This window comes from Apostichopus japonicus, chromosome 7, assembly GCF_037975245.1.
Source record: "Apostichopus japonicus isolate 1M-3 chromosome 7, ASM3797524v1, whole genome shotgun sequence".
Lineage (NCBI taxonomy): Eukaryota > Metazoa > Echinodermata > Holothuroidea > Aspidochirotida > Stichopodidae > Apostichopus > Apostichopus japonicus.
In genome coordinates, this window is record NC_092567.1 from 18,237,788 (window position 1) to 18,253,149 (window position 15,362).

The 15,362-nt window shown below is 35.5% G+C and overlaps 1 protein-coding gene across 2 annotated transcripts; it reads left to right on the forward strand.

Annotated features, from left to right (window-relative positions):
• The first annotated feature begins 1,961 nt into the window (after positions 1-1,961).
• Positions 1,962-14,831, forward strand: LOC139969558 (uncharacterized). Of its 2 annotated transcripts, none has more exons than XM_071974650.1 (8): positions 1,962-2,889; positions 5,005-5,196; positions 6,513-6,872; positions 8,079-8,348; positions 10,068-10,202; positions 11,549-11,707; positions 12,928-13,047; positions 13,564-14,831. In XM_071974650.1, the coding sequence occupies exons 2-7, from the start codon at positions 5,031-5,033 to the stop codon at positions 13,038-13,040; spliced, it is 1,203 nt and encodes a 400-aa protein (XP_071830751.1). In that variant the 5' UTR covers positions 1,962-2,889; positions 5,005-5,030; the 3' UTR covers positions 13,041-13,047; positions 13,564-14,831. The 2 variants fall into 2 exon arrangements, with proteins under 2 accessions (XP_071830751.1, XP_071830752.1); XM_071974651.1 differs by having other exon boundaries at positions 1,962-2,336.
• The last annotated feature ends 531 nt before the right edge of the window (positions 14,832-15,362 follow it).

The window sequence follows — 15,362 nt, forward strand, 5'->3', positions numbered from 1 at the left end:
AAACAAAGGTGAAGAAGATTCCAGTTTTACAAGTTATGTATATTGATCAGTCACCGGCTGCACAGCGCAACTGTGAACTTGAAATTTGCCGGGAGCAAGATCGAGTTACTAAAGCACATTGCAGTGAACTCAATAGTTCCCCTTTTTTACTGCGACCAGTGCCGATAATGATGCTCAATAACGAACAGCATTGCTTGTAGGTAGTCATCTGTATACCTTATGATAAATATTGCCTGTACTATTCAGCGAGGGTGTAAACGTTAATTGATCTTTTACAAAGTTACATATATACATGCTTCAAAGTGTGATTTGTTAAACCCATTTTTCTGGGGGGGGGGGAATCTTATCAGTTCTATAGTCACTATCTTCAAAGATTCTACTGATTTGTTTTATTGGGAGGGGGGGGGGGACTTAAGATCGTAAGTAATATGAAACTGCCAAAGTCTATCTAACTAGCAAAATATTTCTTCCAATCATTTCATACATTTTAATTTATATTTGTTTCATTTTAACTTTTCTTAAACAGACTGGACTTCCGTCCCGATTATATGGTTTCGGCAGTGGATTTATTTATGTGTAGCAAATTTAAAAAAAAAGGCATTTTAAAATCATTGGTTCCACATCCAACCGAAAGAACAAGGCTATGTGACAATATCGAAATAAATGCTCTGGGGTCTCTTCTTCCTTCTTGCAAATATATACAACAGAGATTGTCAATATAGCTCTTGATGATCAAATATATAAAGTTCATGGGTAAGGTGGTATTTGTTGGGACATAATTTGTTTATATATGGAGTGTTTGATTGAAGTAACCTGTATTCGATGTCCCATTTTTAATTTCCTCAAGTTTTTGAACAATTCTTTTAAGCGCCCTGCACTCAAGGGGTCTTTTAAGCTGCTACACAATTACATGAATATATTAAAAAATATATACACTTGTCATTTGAACCAGTACATTAAATAAACACTTTGTTTCTTTTCATTTTTAAAGAGTCGAAAGTTATGTATACTTTTTAAGTTAGATGTCCCTGACGTTCCAATTCTAGCAGGATCTTCTTATAAAAGCAAACTGACCACACACAATAAAACGATTTTGGAAACAATACACTTTCTTTGGACATTATTATGTCCTTTCTGTTTGTATGTCAATTTGCCTTTCGTAGAAGAACATCGGGCATACTAACTGATATATTTGTTACCTACAGAGGATTTCTATAGTAGATAAGCAGATTGTTCGATTATCGATTATCGATCCCCCCTCCACACCCACCCTCTCTCTCTCCTTGATTGATAGTCATGTACGTATTCACTTTCAGTTTGGTACTACGTCATATTGCCTACGCCATCCTATTTCAAAGTAACAATGCTTTTATTATTGTATCAGTAATTGGAGTTTTACGATAAAGCCTGTGGCAGTTATATGAGTATTGTAATGGATGCTAACTAAAATTAAATTATTTCTATCGCTTCGCCGGACATTTCCTCGTCCGACAGTAACTGTGCAAGGTGGTGGTGAATGTTGGTAATACTTTGCTGTTTAAAGAGCAATGGCTTAATCTCAATCTTGTTAACATTTTGTGTAATAAATTGCATAAACTGACATGTTCAGACTCGGTGTATATACTTACTGTCACGTGTATACGCGTGATTTACATCCCTACATATGACAGGCGATTAATAAGAATTGTATTGCCAAGGCCAAGTCAATCCCCATCACCACTATATAAATATATATATATATATATATATATATATATATATATATATATATATATATATATATATATATATATATATATATATATATATATATATATATATATATATATATATATATATATATATACACATATTGTTTACATGTGCTTCTCATTGCATTTATCCTCTGGTTTTATTATCGTATCACGTACGTACACTTCCTATAGAACACATATAAAAGATTTAGGAATGTTTAGTTTGTATCTAATGCAAGAGCAAACAGACTGGTTATTGTGTCTTTGCATAACTTACAAACTAAGTATATCAAGTAGACTCACTGTGTGAAAGGAGTTTTGCGTAACAAGTTCGACAACAACTTTGTTTACTAAGGCTGCACGCGAATTTCGTTGTACAGCGAGGGGACAGTCATTGATACTTCATGAACCTTACAGAAATATTCACCAGTTACGTACGTGTTTTTACCGCTAGTGAACACGGAAATGTGCGCTGCAAATAGGCAATAAGCTATGGACATGCCCAATTCTGCACGCTGTATGCTACTATATCTATACAGTTATTGCATACAAGCATCGTAAATTTCTATCCTGGAAATACCAAAGCATATATTTTGGTCTGAGGTAAATATTGGAGAACTGCCGCTCAATGCTATCCCCCTTAACTTCACCAGCAGGTGTCCCTTGCAAAGGCCTATTAATCCCACATGATTTAAAGGTTTGCACTATACAGCAATCTCTGGATCAAATATTGCCACCACCCATCACTGTCAATGAACCAATATGAAGTTTGGTCAGGCCCCTTTCCCCTCCTCGTTATTTCAATAACTTTTGCATTCAAAATGCATGATTCATGTTCTGATCATCTTGGTTGTGTGTGAAATTTGGGCAAGATTTTGCAAGAACATGTGCTCCTCCCCAAAAATGAAATCATCACATACAGTATGTATTAAAGAGACGTGAACAATTTATGAAGTGGGAGTCTGCGTTGTGGTATGATTTTATGTACCTAATGTTAGCTTGTAGTCTGTTTATGTTTCCCAAGTTGTTATCACCCCCACCGTGGTTGCCCCAGTTGAATGGTTCATTACATTTGACGTGATCCCCGAAAAGACAAGTTGACTGTTCCTTTGGTTTGTCAGCCAGAACCAGGGGCTCGCTACGTTATCTGGCAGAGGTAAAAAATAATTGATTAAGAACATTGTTTTTACAGTACTAGATTTGAGAGAAATTGGGCAGCAGCTATTGTAACTTAGCTTCCCATATGAGATGGAGGGATTCTGTATATTGTTGCTGTATGTTTGATAGAGGATTAACCATGGAGTATTAAAACGAAAGCCATTTTCAAAAAAGACAGTAGTGACTTTTTGGTAAAAATAATAATCCTGTTTGGTGGTCTGGTATACATTTCATGCAAAATTGCCCAGTCATGATGCTAATACAGGATTAAGTTTAGTTATCAGTAACGGTAGGTCTATAAAGTGAAATATTTCTTTACAACCACTGATTTGGCGGGCAAAAAAGGATCAAATTATCTTACCACAACAGAGAGTGCTGGTAATCGTCACAATTATATGCATAGGCTAAGGGGGCTGCAGCCCCCCACCCTATGCAGCCCCCCAACCAAATATTTGTTGTGAAAATTCGGGGAATATGCTGGTAATTTTTCGGGGACCTACTGTAAGAAAAATAAATTGCAATGTGTTTTTCAATGGTTAAACGTATATTATTATGGGCTCTTCCTGGAGTGTCTGTTTAGCCAACTTGTTTATGTGCCACCTTGACGAGAAATTGATCCAAATTTGTCCTAAACTTAACTTTTATAGAAGATATGTGGATGACATTTTTGTAGTTATTTCAGCAGACTATGTGGATGATTTTCTACATGTATTGAACTCTTTTCATAAATCTATTCAATTTACTTATGAAATGGAATGCGGGAGTAAATGTGCTTTTCTCGATATAGATATTTTCAGAATGGTTGGCTCCAGCCGTACTGACACTATCGCCACTTCAGTTTTCCGTAAGAAAACTTTTACAGGGTTGTTCATTAATTGGAAATCCTGGTGTCCCAAAAAGTATAAAATTGCGGTTATTAAGGCTTTACATGAACGTGATCGTAGATTATGTTCGTCGATATATTGTTCGTTCATGAATTGCAATTTATTAGACGTATTTTGACTTTTAATGGTACCCTAGAAAGTTATTGCACGAAATGGAAAACTATACTTATAAATTAAGGAAACAACTGGGAATGGGTCCTGTAATTAAATTTGATCATGGGGAGACCCAAGTTAATACTGTTTATGCATGTTAAATTACGATATTGCGACCCTAGCAGTGATAAACTCGCTAAGACTTTAGGTAGTTACATTAAGGGGTTGTGTAATGACAATATACATATCAAAATAATTTTTCTACAAAAGAAAATCTCTGCTCTGTTCAATTTTAAGGATGCTTATACGTTAGATTATGCCAACAATGTTGTTTATAGGATTAACTGTCCAGACTGTGATTCCTTTTATGTCGGAGAAACTAATAGACGGCTTAAGGATAGGTTCAACGAACATCTGATGAGCTCCTTTGGTGGTCAGAAAGGCGCTATTAACCTTCATTGTACTGCGCATAAACATCATCTGCCCACCTTTGTTGACCATTGTGCCACTATTGGTAATGAACCCCAGTGGTTCAGGAGGAAAGAGTCTCCTAATAAAAGACTTAAATGCTGACCTAAATAGAAATGTAGCGAGCTACGGGTTGGAGCTATTCTAATCCCTATTTACTTTTTATTGCTGGTTGTTCTATTCATCCCTAAGTTAAAAATATTCACTAAAAAATTTGCTGGTTGTTCTAAGTTTAAAAGTTTCTAAGTTTCTTCCTAGTTTAAAAATCACTCATGCTTATCACTATTGGCGTCCTTGGATGTATATTAGCCCTTGTATTTAATTGATCTTGTACTTTTGCCTGACGATGGAGTGGTGACCACTCCGAAATATAGCAGTATGTCGTTGTTAAAAATATTCGCTTGTTTATCTTTTATATTATCAGTATGGACCACTACTATATATATATATATATATATATATATATATATATATATATATATATATATGTATATATATATATATATATATATATATGGGTGGGTGTGTATATGGGTGTGAGTGCTTTCTCATCCATATCATTTTCCTTTGTTCGTTTTTGGTTGATTTGGGTTAAATTGGCCTCACTTTATTAGAGGGTCTGTTATATCTGTTTTAAGAGTATTTATTACATCTCACGGTTCATGCAGGGACAGAAGTTAAAGCGTAAATTTGGATGTCTAGTGGCAGTTCGTGTACATCACCTCAGCGCCTCACTGGACTGTGTATACAGGGATCGATCGGATATATTTGTGTCTTTCTACAATCACGTACAGCGAAGCTTATTATGGAGTTCCAAGGACCCATTTTCATCCTTCTCTGCTTAGTTCTCTTTGTTGAAGGTAAAGACGCATTGAATATTACAAACAAGTGTTCCTGCGTAACATTACCGTGAAAGTATACAAGTGGAACCTTGGAAATTTGTATTTGTCTGCATAAGATACTTCCCTTTCAGCAGACTTAGCAAGGGGAAAATAAGTTGATAATAAGGTTTATGGTATATCACCTTCAAAAGTAGCAATACTTTGCTTACTTACTTTCCATTCTTTTCTTTTATTAAATAATTCATATTAAACAATTCTTTTTTTTTCTTCTAAACATTCTTCCATTTATTTCGCAGTTTTGACGTTCTATTTAGAAATTTCGACATATTAGCTTCTTTTTTTATTAATACTGTTGTTGTTGTATAAATCGACATGTAAATGGTCAAAACTGTAACAGATTATGAGATTGAAAATAGATCCCATAAGTATGTTCAATTGTTCATATTACGGTGACAGCGTCCTTGGGATCTGAGCTAGGAGTTGTCTGTATATGAGAAATTCGAGACTCTGGGAATAAAACAGAGATTTTGGTCTTGCAAATTTGTCAGCATCATATTCCCTACCAATCTTCGAACCTAGGACCCTGGCTTCGGAGATGACAATAACTTTGAAATCTTGCAAACCGAAACATTACATTTCTTAAAGGGAAAAACCATTTACCCAAAATCTCCTACCATACTCTTATATTCGGTTATCTATATACTATAACTTTGGCCATTATACAGCGAATGTAGGTCTAGTACATCAGTTCTTTTCAAATAGATACTGCCTGTGAAACTGAACGGTTGGTTCACAATACATATAGGCCTATACTAACTCTATATTGAAAGTCAAACAAATCGACACTTATACCTGGTATTATATTTATATCTATAGGCCTATACATATATGCTCGTATAGTGGTTCGCCATGTTAACTGCTCTTTTAGCGGCCAAATTCTCGCCTATTCCGCCGAACTTATTAAGGCTTTACGTGGCTCCATTATAAAATTTAAGCTTACAGTTTGTAAATTAAGTTTACCAAACATAGATCGTGACGTAGGTGACATCCGGTACGTATATGATAACGGCAGAGGAAATACAATTCATTAAAACCGGGAATCACAGAACAAAGTGAGAACGAAAACAGTTAGTAATTGCATGTGATACTTCGTTGGTGGTTATTTTGGACGTCATTTCCAGAGACTTCGGGGCGGCCTATGTCGGAGTGGTATGCTGAGACCAAGACCGTCCTCGAACTCTGTCGGCTGTTTAGTCATAAGCAAAAGGGGCACCACCCAACGGCAGGATCTATATCTTCTGCATGACATCTTTAACATTGTTATCTCTCTACAGCACAACAAGATTTGATCTGTGCGGTTATCAACCCCGTGGCTCGTCGAAGAGCCCCGGCTAAGAATATCATACTTCACGCTGCGGTTGGTGACAATATATCACCAATAGCTCTCGGAGCTACCTATGCAATTCAATTTGAAAGAGCTGTCAAAACGGGGAGGTGGCCAAATCTTCCTGACAATACCCTATCGCCGGAAGTGAATAGTCCAGCTCTGCAACCTGAAGCGAAACTGGTTTTTAAACCGCAGCCCAAGTCAAGGGGACAACGATTTGGTGTTTTCGCCGCGCAGCTTGTTCAGACACAAAGTGGAACTGAAACTGTCCTGACAGAGTCACTTTGTGTGGCGCAGGAGAACAGCAGTAAGTTTCTTCTTCGTCGTCTATATATGTTTATATATATATATATGTATATATATATATATATATATATGTATATATAGATATATATATAGATAGATATATATAGATAGATATATATATATAGATATATATAGATATATGTATATAAATATTTCATTAACATAAAGTATGTTCAAAGTATCTCTTTCGAGATCCGGCTTTAGGAATCACAAATGATTTTCGAATTGGTTAGCATCATGTTTGATCTCTAGAGTAAGGCAAAATATGTCACCAAAAGCAGAACTAGTATTGTTCGATACAGGTGACAAACGCCTACAGTGGAATTACGACCTTCCTTACCGGTTTCGAACCTCGGTACATACAATCAGCGTCCATAGCCTAGTGGTTAGGGTGTCTGCGTACATAGCGGGAGGCCCGGGTTCGAATCCCGGTGGAGCCTGAAAGTTTTTTCACTGTTCTTGATTTTCCAACTTATTACGATTTCCATTATATATATTCATTTGTCTTTGTCGTTTACCTACATTTTTTATTAACAAAAGTCTGTTCAAAGTAGGCTCTTTCAAGATCCAGATCACAAATCACTTCGAGTTGGTTAGAATCATGTTGAAATCTAGAGTAAGGCAAATATGTTAAATATGTTATATATGTATATATATATATATATAGACTTTCACACATCTTTAACAACACATGTATAGGCTAAAGAACAAGACACATATCATTGATATTAACGTTTCTATTTTCTAATCTGGTTTTCAAGATATGCAATTTTAAAACATGCAAAATACTTGAAATTCTCGTTTAAGTCAGAACTTATTAATGATGATAAAAATAATAATAAAGATATTATATTTTTATATAGCGCCTTTCAAATGGCTCGAAGCGCTTTACACTATTACCCCGGTCAACGAAAAACCTGTCAAACATAGAGACAATCCCTTCACATGGCAGCAGCTAAACTGCGCCCGGCTGACAGTTTTATATCACAGGTTTATGGAGTTGAAGTGCCTTGCCCAAGGACACCACGCAATGATCTGGCCAGGACTCGAACGTGCAATCTTTAGATCACAAGCTCCGCCTTTCAAATCAGCTAAAAAAACAAATCATAACAAAAACGTGATGTGATTCAGTGTACCTATAGCACACGAACTTTGCATACATAGCAGTTTTAACCATCACTTAATAGCTATTCTTCTTCAAATACAGAACTTTACACTCCGAGATATACATTCACCGGTAACGTAGGAGACGTAACTAGTATTGAACTACGAGCCTACGTACCCCCTGACCGTCTGGCAAATATCAGATGGAGTTTCACGGATATTGTAACTGGAATTCGAACCGAACTCCCTTCTGAGAATGGTAACAGAGCTATAACAGTGCAGCCACTGCTAGCAAATTCTGGCATATATGAAGCCTACGTTGATGGTCGGTATGAACGTACATGGGGAGCGATATTTCGTGTGATCATTAGACGTAAGTATCAACTTCTTTATGAGATTGTCTTAATTAATACACGAATTGTTTGCTTTTTGAAGAACAATGTCGACGAAACGCTCTCACTTGACGAGGTCTTATTCCATCATTCAAAGAAAGCTTTATGACGTTGTAACAGCAGTCCATTTGACACTGCCGACCAATATATAAACTAAACCGATTATGGGATGTCTTATGTCTAGTCCGACTAAGTCCGACTTATTTCTCTCAACAAGTTCGACTTCTATTATCGACATTTCACTGTTTTCCTCAAAATTTCTTTTTTAGCTTTTTAACGTATATATTGACTACTTCCTCACAATTTCACAGTTTCTTTTACAACTATATTAGTGAAAGATGTGAAAGGTCAAAATGTTTAGGGACAAGTCGAAATTGTAACATTTTCTTTACCTCAATAGCTAGACTGTGCATACTAATTTAGACTGTCATCATCATCGCACGATTTACAAAATGATCGTGTTCTTTTAAGTATCATCGTCGAATATTTTGATAGTATCATCGCAATTATGCCTTTCACATCATAATCGTGTACTTTTCCATTGGAATGTTTTCGTATGCTTTCTACATCATCAATGGATGTTTTTCAACGTATCATCGTATGTGTTCTACGTGCATCAATGTATGATGTTGCATCCTCATCGCAAACTATTACATCATCATCGTACTTTCAGATGATCATCACACATTTTCACTCCATCATTGTAAATGTTTTTACATCATCATCGTATATTTTTACATCATCATCATCATCATCATCATCATCATCATCATCATCATCATCATCATCATCATCATCATCATCATCATCATCATCATCATCATCATCATCATCATCATCATTCCATTATTGTTAAATCACCGTCCATCTTTACATCACTCATCGCAAGCTATGACATCATCATCATCGTGACCCTCGTTACATTGCATCATCGGAAGCCTATTAACATCATTTTTCACGTTACAAACAGTATGCTTTCAATCAACACCATTGTATGTTCAAACATCATCATCGTACTCTTTTACATCTCCGTCGTATGTTTTATAGCATCATCGTAGGCTTTTACATCATCATCGTATTCTTGCACATCAGCGTCATATGTTTTATATCATCATCGTATGTTTTTATCAACATCGTATGTTTTTTATTCCCACCATTGTATTCTTTTACATCATGATCGCATGCTTTTACATCATCGTATGCTTTTACATCATCATCGTAGTCTTGTACATCATGATTATATGCTTTAATATCATCATCGTATGCTTTAATATCATCATCGTATGTTTTTATATCATCATCGTATGTTTTTACATCATTATCATATTCTTTTACATCACATGTCGTATGTTTATTTTATCATAATCGTATTCTTGTACATCATCATCGTATGGTTTTATATCATCATCATATTCTTTTACATCACATGTCGTATGTTTTTTTTATCATAATCGTAGTCTTGTACATCATCAGTGTATGTTTTTATATCATCGTATGTTTTAATATCATCATCGTATGTTTTAATATCATCATCGCTTATATTTATATCATCATCTTATGTTTTTATCTCGTCATAGTATTCTTTGACTCAATCATGAAAACATATCTTTGTATTGCGTATGGTTTTGCGTCATTACCGTTTATTGTTGAGCTTAGAGAGTTTCCAAAATACATATCTGTGAATTTTATCTCTATAATAGGATGTTCATCGATAATGTGCGGCCCCGATTGTACAACGTCTTGTGGCGATTGTAACGTAGACCGAGGGTACCCCGATGAAGACAGCAAAGTTTGTGTTTGTATACCCGGGTATACGGGAACTGACTGCTCCACTCGTAAGTAACACTTTTATTACCCGAGCACATACAGAATCTTAACCAAGCATTAAGAAATACAGTTATCATTCTGTGTCTATATTCGGCCTGCTTGTCACATTTGGAGGGCCAGAATATTTGTTTCAGGGGGCATTTGCATGGATCCACCATAGTGGTCCATTACTGAAGTCATTAATTTGAAACAAGTTTGGGGGTTAGGAGCATATAATCGAAATTTGGAGGAGAATTGCCCAAGAATGCCCTCCCGTGGATGCGAGCCCGCCATACATGCTCATCCTACACGCTACTCAGAACCTGAACCCTCCTTACTGATCCTTAGACTATGGACTTTTGGAATATGAACTGTTTAAGAATAAACCAAACTTGTAGGTAAAACATTTCTAACCACTGAAAAAGATCACGCCCCATAGTTTTCCGGACCGTCAATTTCTAGTGCTCATGACACGTTGGAATATCCGTTGTTATAAAATGTAAAACAAAGGACCGCTACTAAATTATGATGAAATCTTTCTTAGTTTTATAATAAATTGTGTAAAAATAAGTTGGCCGAGATATTGAATATTGAAATTGAAGAAATATTGAGATATTACCTTAGTTTGTACATACCATTAGCGAACATGTGTGACGACGTCAGAGTTGCACTGTGAGAGCGAACTGTTCTGTTTGTTTCTTTATTTTTTCGCTTTATTATTTTGACCTTGAAATTGGACAGAATCCTTAACTTTACTTTATATTGGATGTGAAGTTCTCAATACCCAAAATGACTATACACTCTAAAAATAATATGTTGTGTTACCCAACACTTGGTACTCACTTATCCAACCAAAGTTGGGTGGTAAAGTTTTGCCTTTAAACAAGTACACTCACGCGAGTTTAACTCATTTTAATTGCCAAAACTTGATACATTGATCAACATTGCGTACAATTTCCTATTTTTATTGGGCAAAACTTCATGAAAAGTTGGTTGGATACATACGTAGCAAGTGTTGGGTTAAAAATATTAGCCCTAACTTTTTGTGGAGTGTGTATTATATTCGTACGTTGCCGATGCTTTCCCAATTTTGAAGAAAAATATGTAAGAAAAACATAAACACAAATTTGCATCTATGATATCACGCCCATTTGCTTTTGTTGACATTTGGAACAATTTTGGTACCAAACATGTAAACTGATTCGCGCGTTGTTATATCGAAAACGATACACACAAATTGCAAGCAAATATCACCAGAATGCTTAGAATTTGTTCTTCTTTCGTCAACTGAAAATAGAATTTTCATCTTGACTATGCTATACAGCAAAAAAAAACAATATAACCGCCAATATTTCATTTCCTCTCTTTAATCCAGCTTGTCCTGCAGGGTTTGTTGGTCAAAATTGTAATATTGATTGCGAAGCTGTTTTCGGACAACCGGGATGCAAGAATATGCTTCTCTGTGCTCCACACCCTACAGGATGTTACTGTTACCAACAACCTGCCGCAACAGGACTTAAACCGCCATATTGTGGTATGAGCATCATTTACATCAAAACATTCATAATATGCAAAATATTGTGCAAAAAAAATTATAGTATTAAACTAGCCTAATACTGGACAGTTCTGCGTCCGGCTTGTGTGTGGAACAGAAGACAAACACAATGAAAAAAAAACAAGAGTTAACAACAACAAAATGAATAAAGAGCCGATCAGCTTAGTAATTTATTACTCCGTTTAGAATTTTATTCAATGATAAACTGCACACATCTTTTCAAGTACTGATCAATGTTGAATTCATATGACGAGGAAGATTTTTAACCCTTATGTATCAAAGTAGGAAGTTCATTTTGGGGGTAAATATGTTTCCACACAGAAACGTATGCCTGGGTTCTAGCAATCACTTAGGTTAAACTAGTCCGATAAGCTGACCTTTGGAGTTACCTTGTCTTCATCGTCCATGTATTTGACCTCTCTTGAACCACGAAGGACCATGCCACCTCTGCAAACGGTGGTGTGCTTCCTCTATACGTACCAATCATCGTCATTATCTCCCCCACCTTCTCCCTCACCCCGTCGCCACCACCACCATCATCATCATCATCATCATCTTCATAATCATCATCATCATCATCATCATCATCATCATCATCATCATCATCATCATCATCATCATCATCATCATCATCATCATCATCATCATCATCATCATCATCATCACCATCACCATCACCTACCTTGTCCATTGTTTAGCGTAAATTGTCAACTAGAAAAGCGACTTGGATCTAAACCATGAATCGCCACTTGCCTGTTTTGTTAGCCATTCGTTAAGGGCCTTTGATCTTAAACTGTCTTGAAATGTAACGATGGTTTTTTGGTGTGATAAATAGCTAGATTTTTTACTTAAGGTCGATTCCAAATGATTGTTGCTGTCTACGACGATATCTCGTTATTTTTCCAACGATGACATTACGGATGATACCTTGTTCCAAAACAAAAATGAAATTGCCTTAATACACAATTTACATTGTTTTATAGGTGAAGGAGTAAGGACAGTTCTAAATGGCCGTCTAATAACAGAACGCCTACATGTTAGGGATATAATGCATAGCATGATTATTAAAACTTCATTATATAAGGTAAGAAGACTAAAGGCATCCACTTGGACAGCATAACCAAATCTTATTTTCATATGATTTCGCTATTAATGTTGTTGTTTTTTGTTTGTTTTTTGTCTGTTCATCTCTTGTTCAGCTTGTCCTGCAAATAGGTATGGGACCGACTGCAGTCTCACCTGTGCTTGTGCGGCTAATGAACTATGTGATCCGTTTGACGGAAGTTGCGTGCCAGATTATTCCATTCCGTAAAACAAAGGTGAAGAAGATTCCAGTTTTACAAGTTATGTATATTGATCAGTCACCGGCTGCACAGCGCAACTGTGAACTTGAAATTTGCCGGGAGCAAGATCGAGTTACTAAAGCACATTGCAGTGAACTCAATAGTTCCCCTTTTTTACCGCGACCAGTGCCGATAATGATGCTCAATAACGAACAGCATTGCTTGTAGGTAGTCATCTGTATACCTTATGAGAAATATTGCCTGTACTATACAGCGATGGTGTACACGTTAATTGGTCTTTTACAAAGTAACATATATACATGCTTCAAAATGTGATTTGTCAAACCCATTTTTCTGGGGGGGGGGGGGAATCGTATTAATTCTATAGTCACTATCTTCAAATATTCTACTGATTTTTATGGGGTAGGGGGACTTCATAATTTAAGTAATATGAAACTGTAAAGGTCTCTCTAACTACCAAATTATTTCTTCCAATCATTTCATACATGTTTACTAATCTTTCTTTCATTTTAACTTTTCTTAATTAAACAGACTGGACTTCCTTCCCGATTATATGGTTTCGGCAGTGGATTTATTTATGTGTAGCAAATTTTAAAAAAAAGGCATTTTAAAATCATTGGTTCCACATCCAACGGAAAGAACAAGGCTATGTGACAATATCGAAATAAATGCTCTGGGGTCTCTTCCTCCTTCTTGCAAATATATACAACAGAGATTGTCAATATAGCTCTTGATGATCAAATATATAAAGTTCATGGGTAAGGTGGTATTTGTTGTGACATAATTTGTATATATATGGAGTGTTTGATTGAAGTAACCTGTATTCGATGTCCCATTTTTAATTTCCTAAAGTTTTTGAACAATTCTTTTAAACACCCGGCACTCAATGGGTCCTTCCTTCTCGATTATTTGGTTTCGTTAGTGGATATAGCTATGTGTAGCTAATTTAGAAAAAAAAGACAATTTAAAATCCGTGGTTCCACATCCCAAGGAAAGAACAAGTCTATGTAAAAATATCGAAATCGATGCTCTGGGGTTCTTTTCCTCATTCTTGCAAATATATACAACAGAGATTGTCAATATAACTATTGACGCTTAAATAGTTCACAGGTAAGGTTGGTATATTTGTCGTGACATAATTTGTAAATATATGGAGTGTTTGATTGAAGTAACCTATATTCGATGTCCCATTTTTAATTTCCTAAAGTTTTTGAACAATTCTTTTAAACGGCCCGGCACTCAAGGGGTCTTTTAAGCTGCTACACAATAACATGAATATATGAAAAATATTTACACTTGTAATTTGAACCAGTACATTAAATAAACTGTTTCTTTTCATTTTCAAAGAGTTGAAAGTAATGTATAATTTTGAAGTTAGATGGCCCTGACGCTCCAATTCTAGCAGGATCTTCTTATAAAAGCAAACTGATCAAACAATTTTTTTTTTGGAAACAATCAATTCTAGACAGATTTGTTGTGTCTTTCTGTGGACATTATTATGTCCTTTCTGTTTGTATGTCAGTTTGCCTTTCGTAGAAGAACATCGGGCATACTAACTGATATATTTGTTACCTACAGAGGATTTCTATAGTAGATAAGCAGATTGTTAAAATTATCGATTACCTCCCCCCCCCCCCCCCACACACACACACCCGCCTTTGATTAATAGTCATGTACGTATTCAATTTCAGGTTGATACTGCGTCATATTGCCTACGCCATACAACATCAAAGTGACAATGCTTTTTTTATTGTATCAGATAATTGGAGTTTTACGATAAAGCCTGTGGCAGTTATATGAGTACCGTAATGGATGCTAACTAACCTTAAATGATTTCTATCGCTTCGTTCGACAGTAACTGTGCAAGGTGGTTGTGAATGTTGGTAATAATTTGCTGTTTAAAGAGCAATGGCTTAATCTCAATATTGTTTACATATTGTGTAATGAATTGCATGAACTGACATGTTCAGACTCGGTGTCTACTTACTGTCAACTGTATATATATATATATATATATATATATATATATATATATATATATATATATATATATATATATATATATATATATATATATATATATATAAACTAAACGATGTCAGCGTTCTCTTTGTTTCCATTTAAAACTGACAAAAATAAATAACCTTATAAAAAAAAAACATTATAGTATTATTATGATTTTATAAGATATATCCTGTTCAGACGACTATAGCCAGACTGGGGCAATAAAACTCCTGGCTAAGAGGGTGATCCTGGGCTGTTATATTGTCGATGGTTTTCTTTCACAATCTGCACGTCTCATCAAACAACAAAAGATTGAAAACAAATAA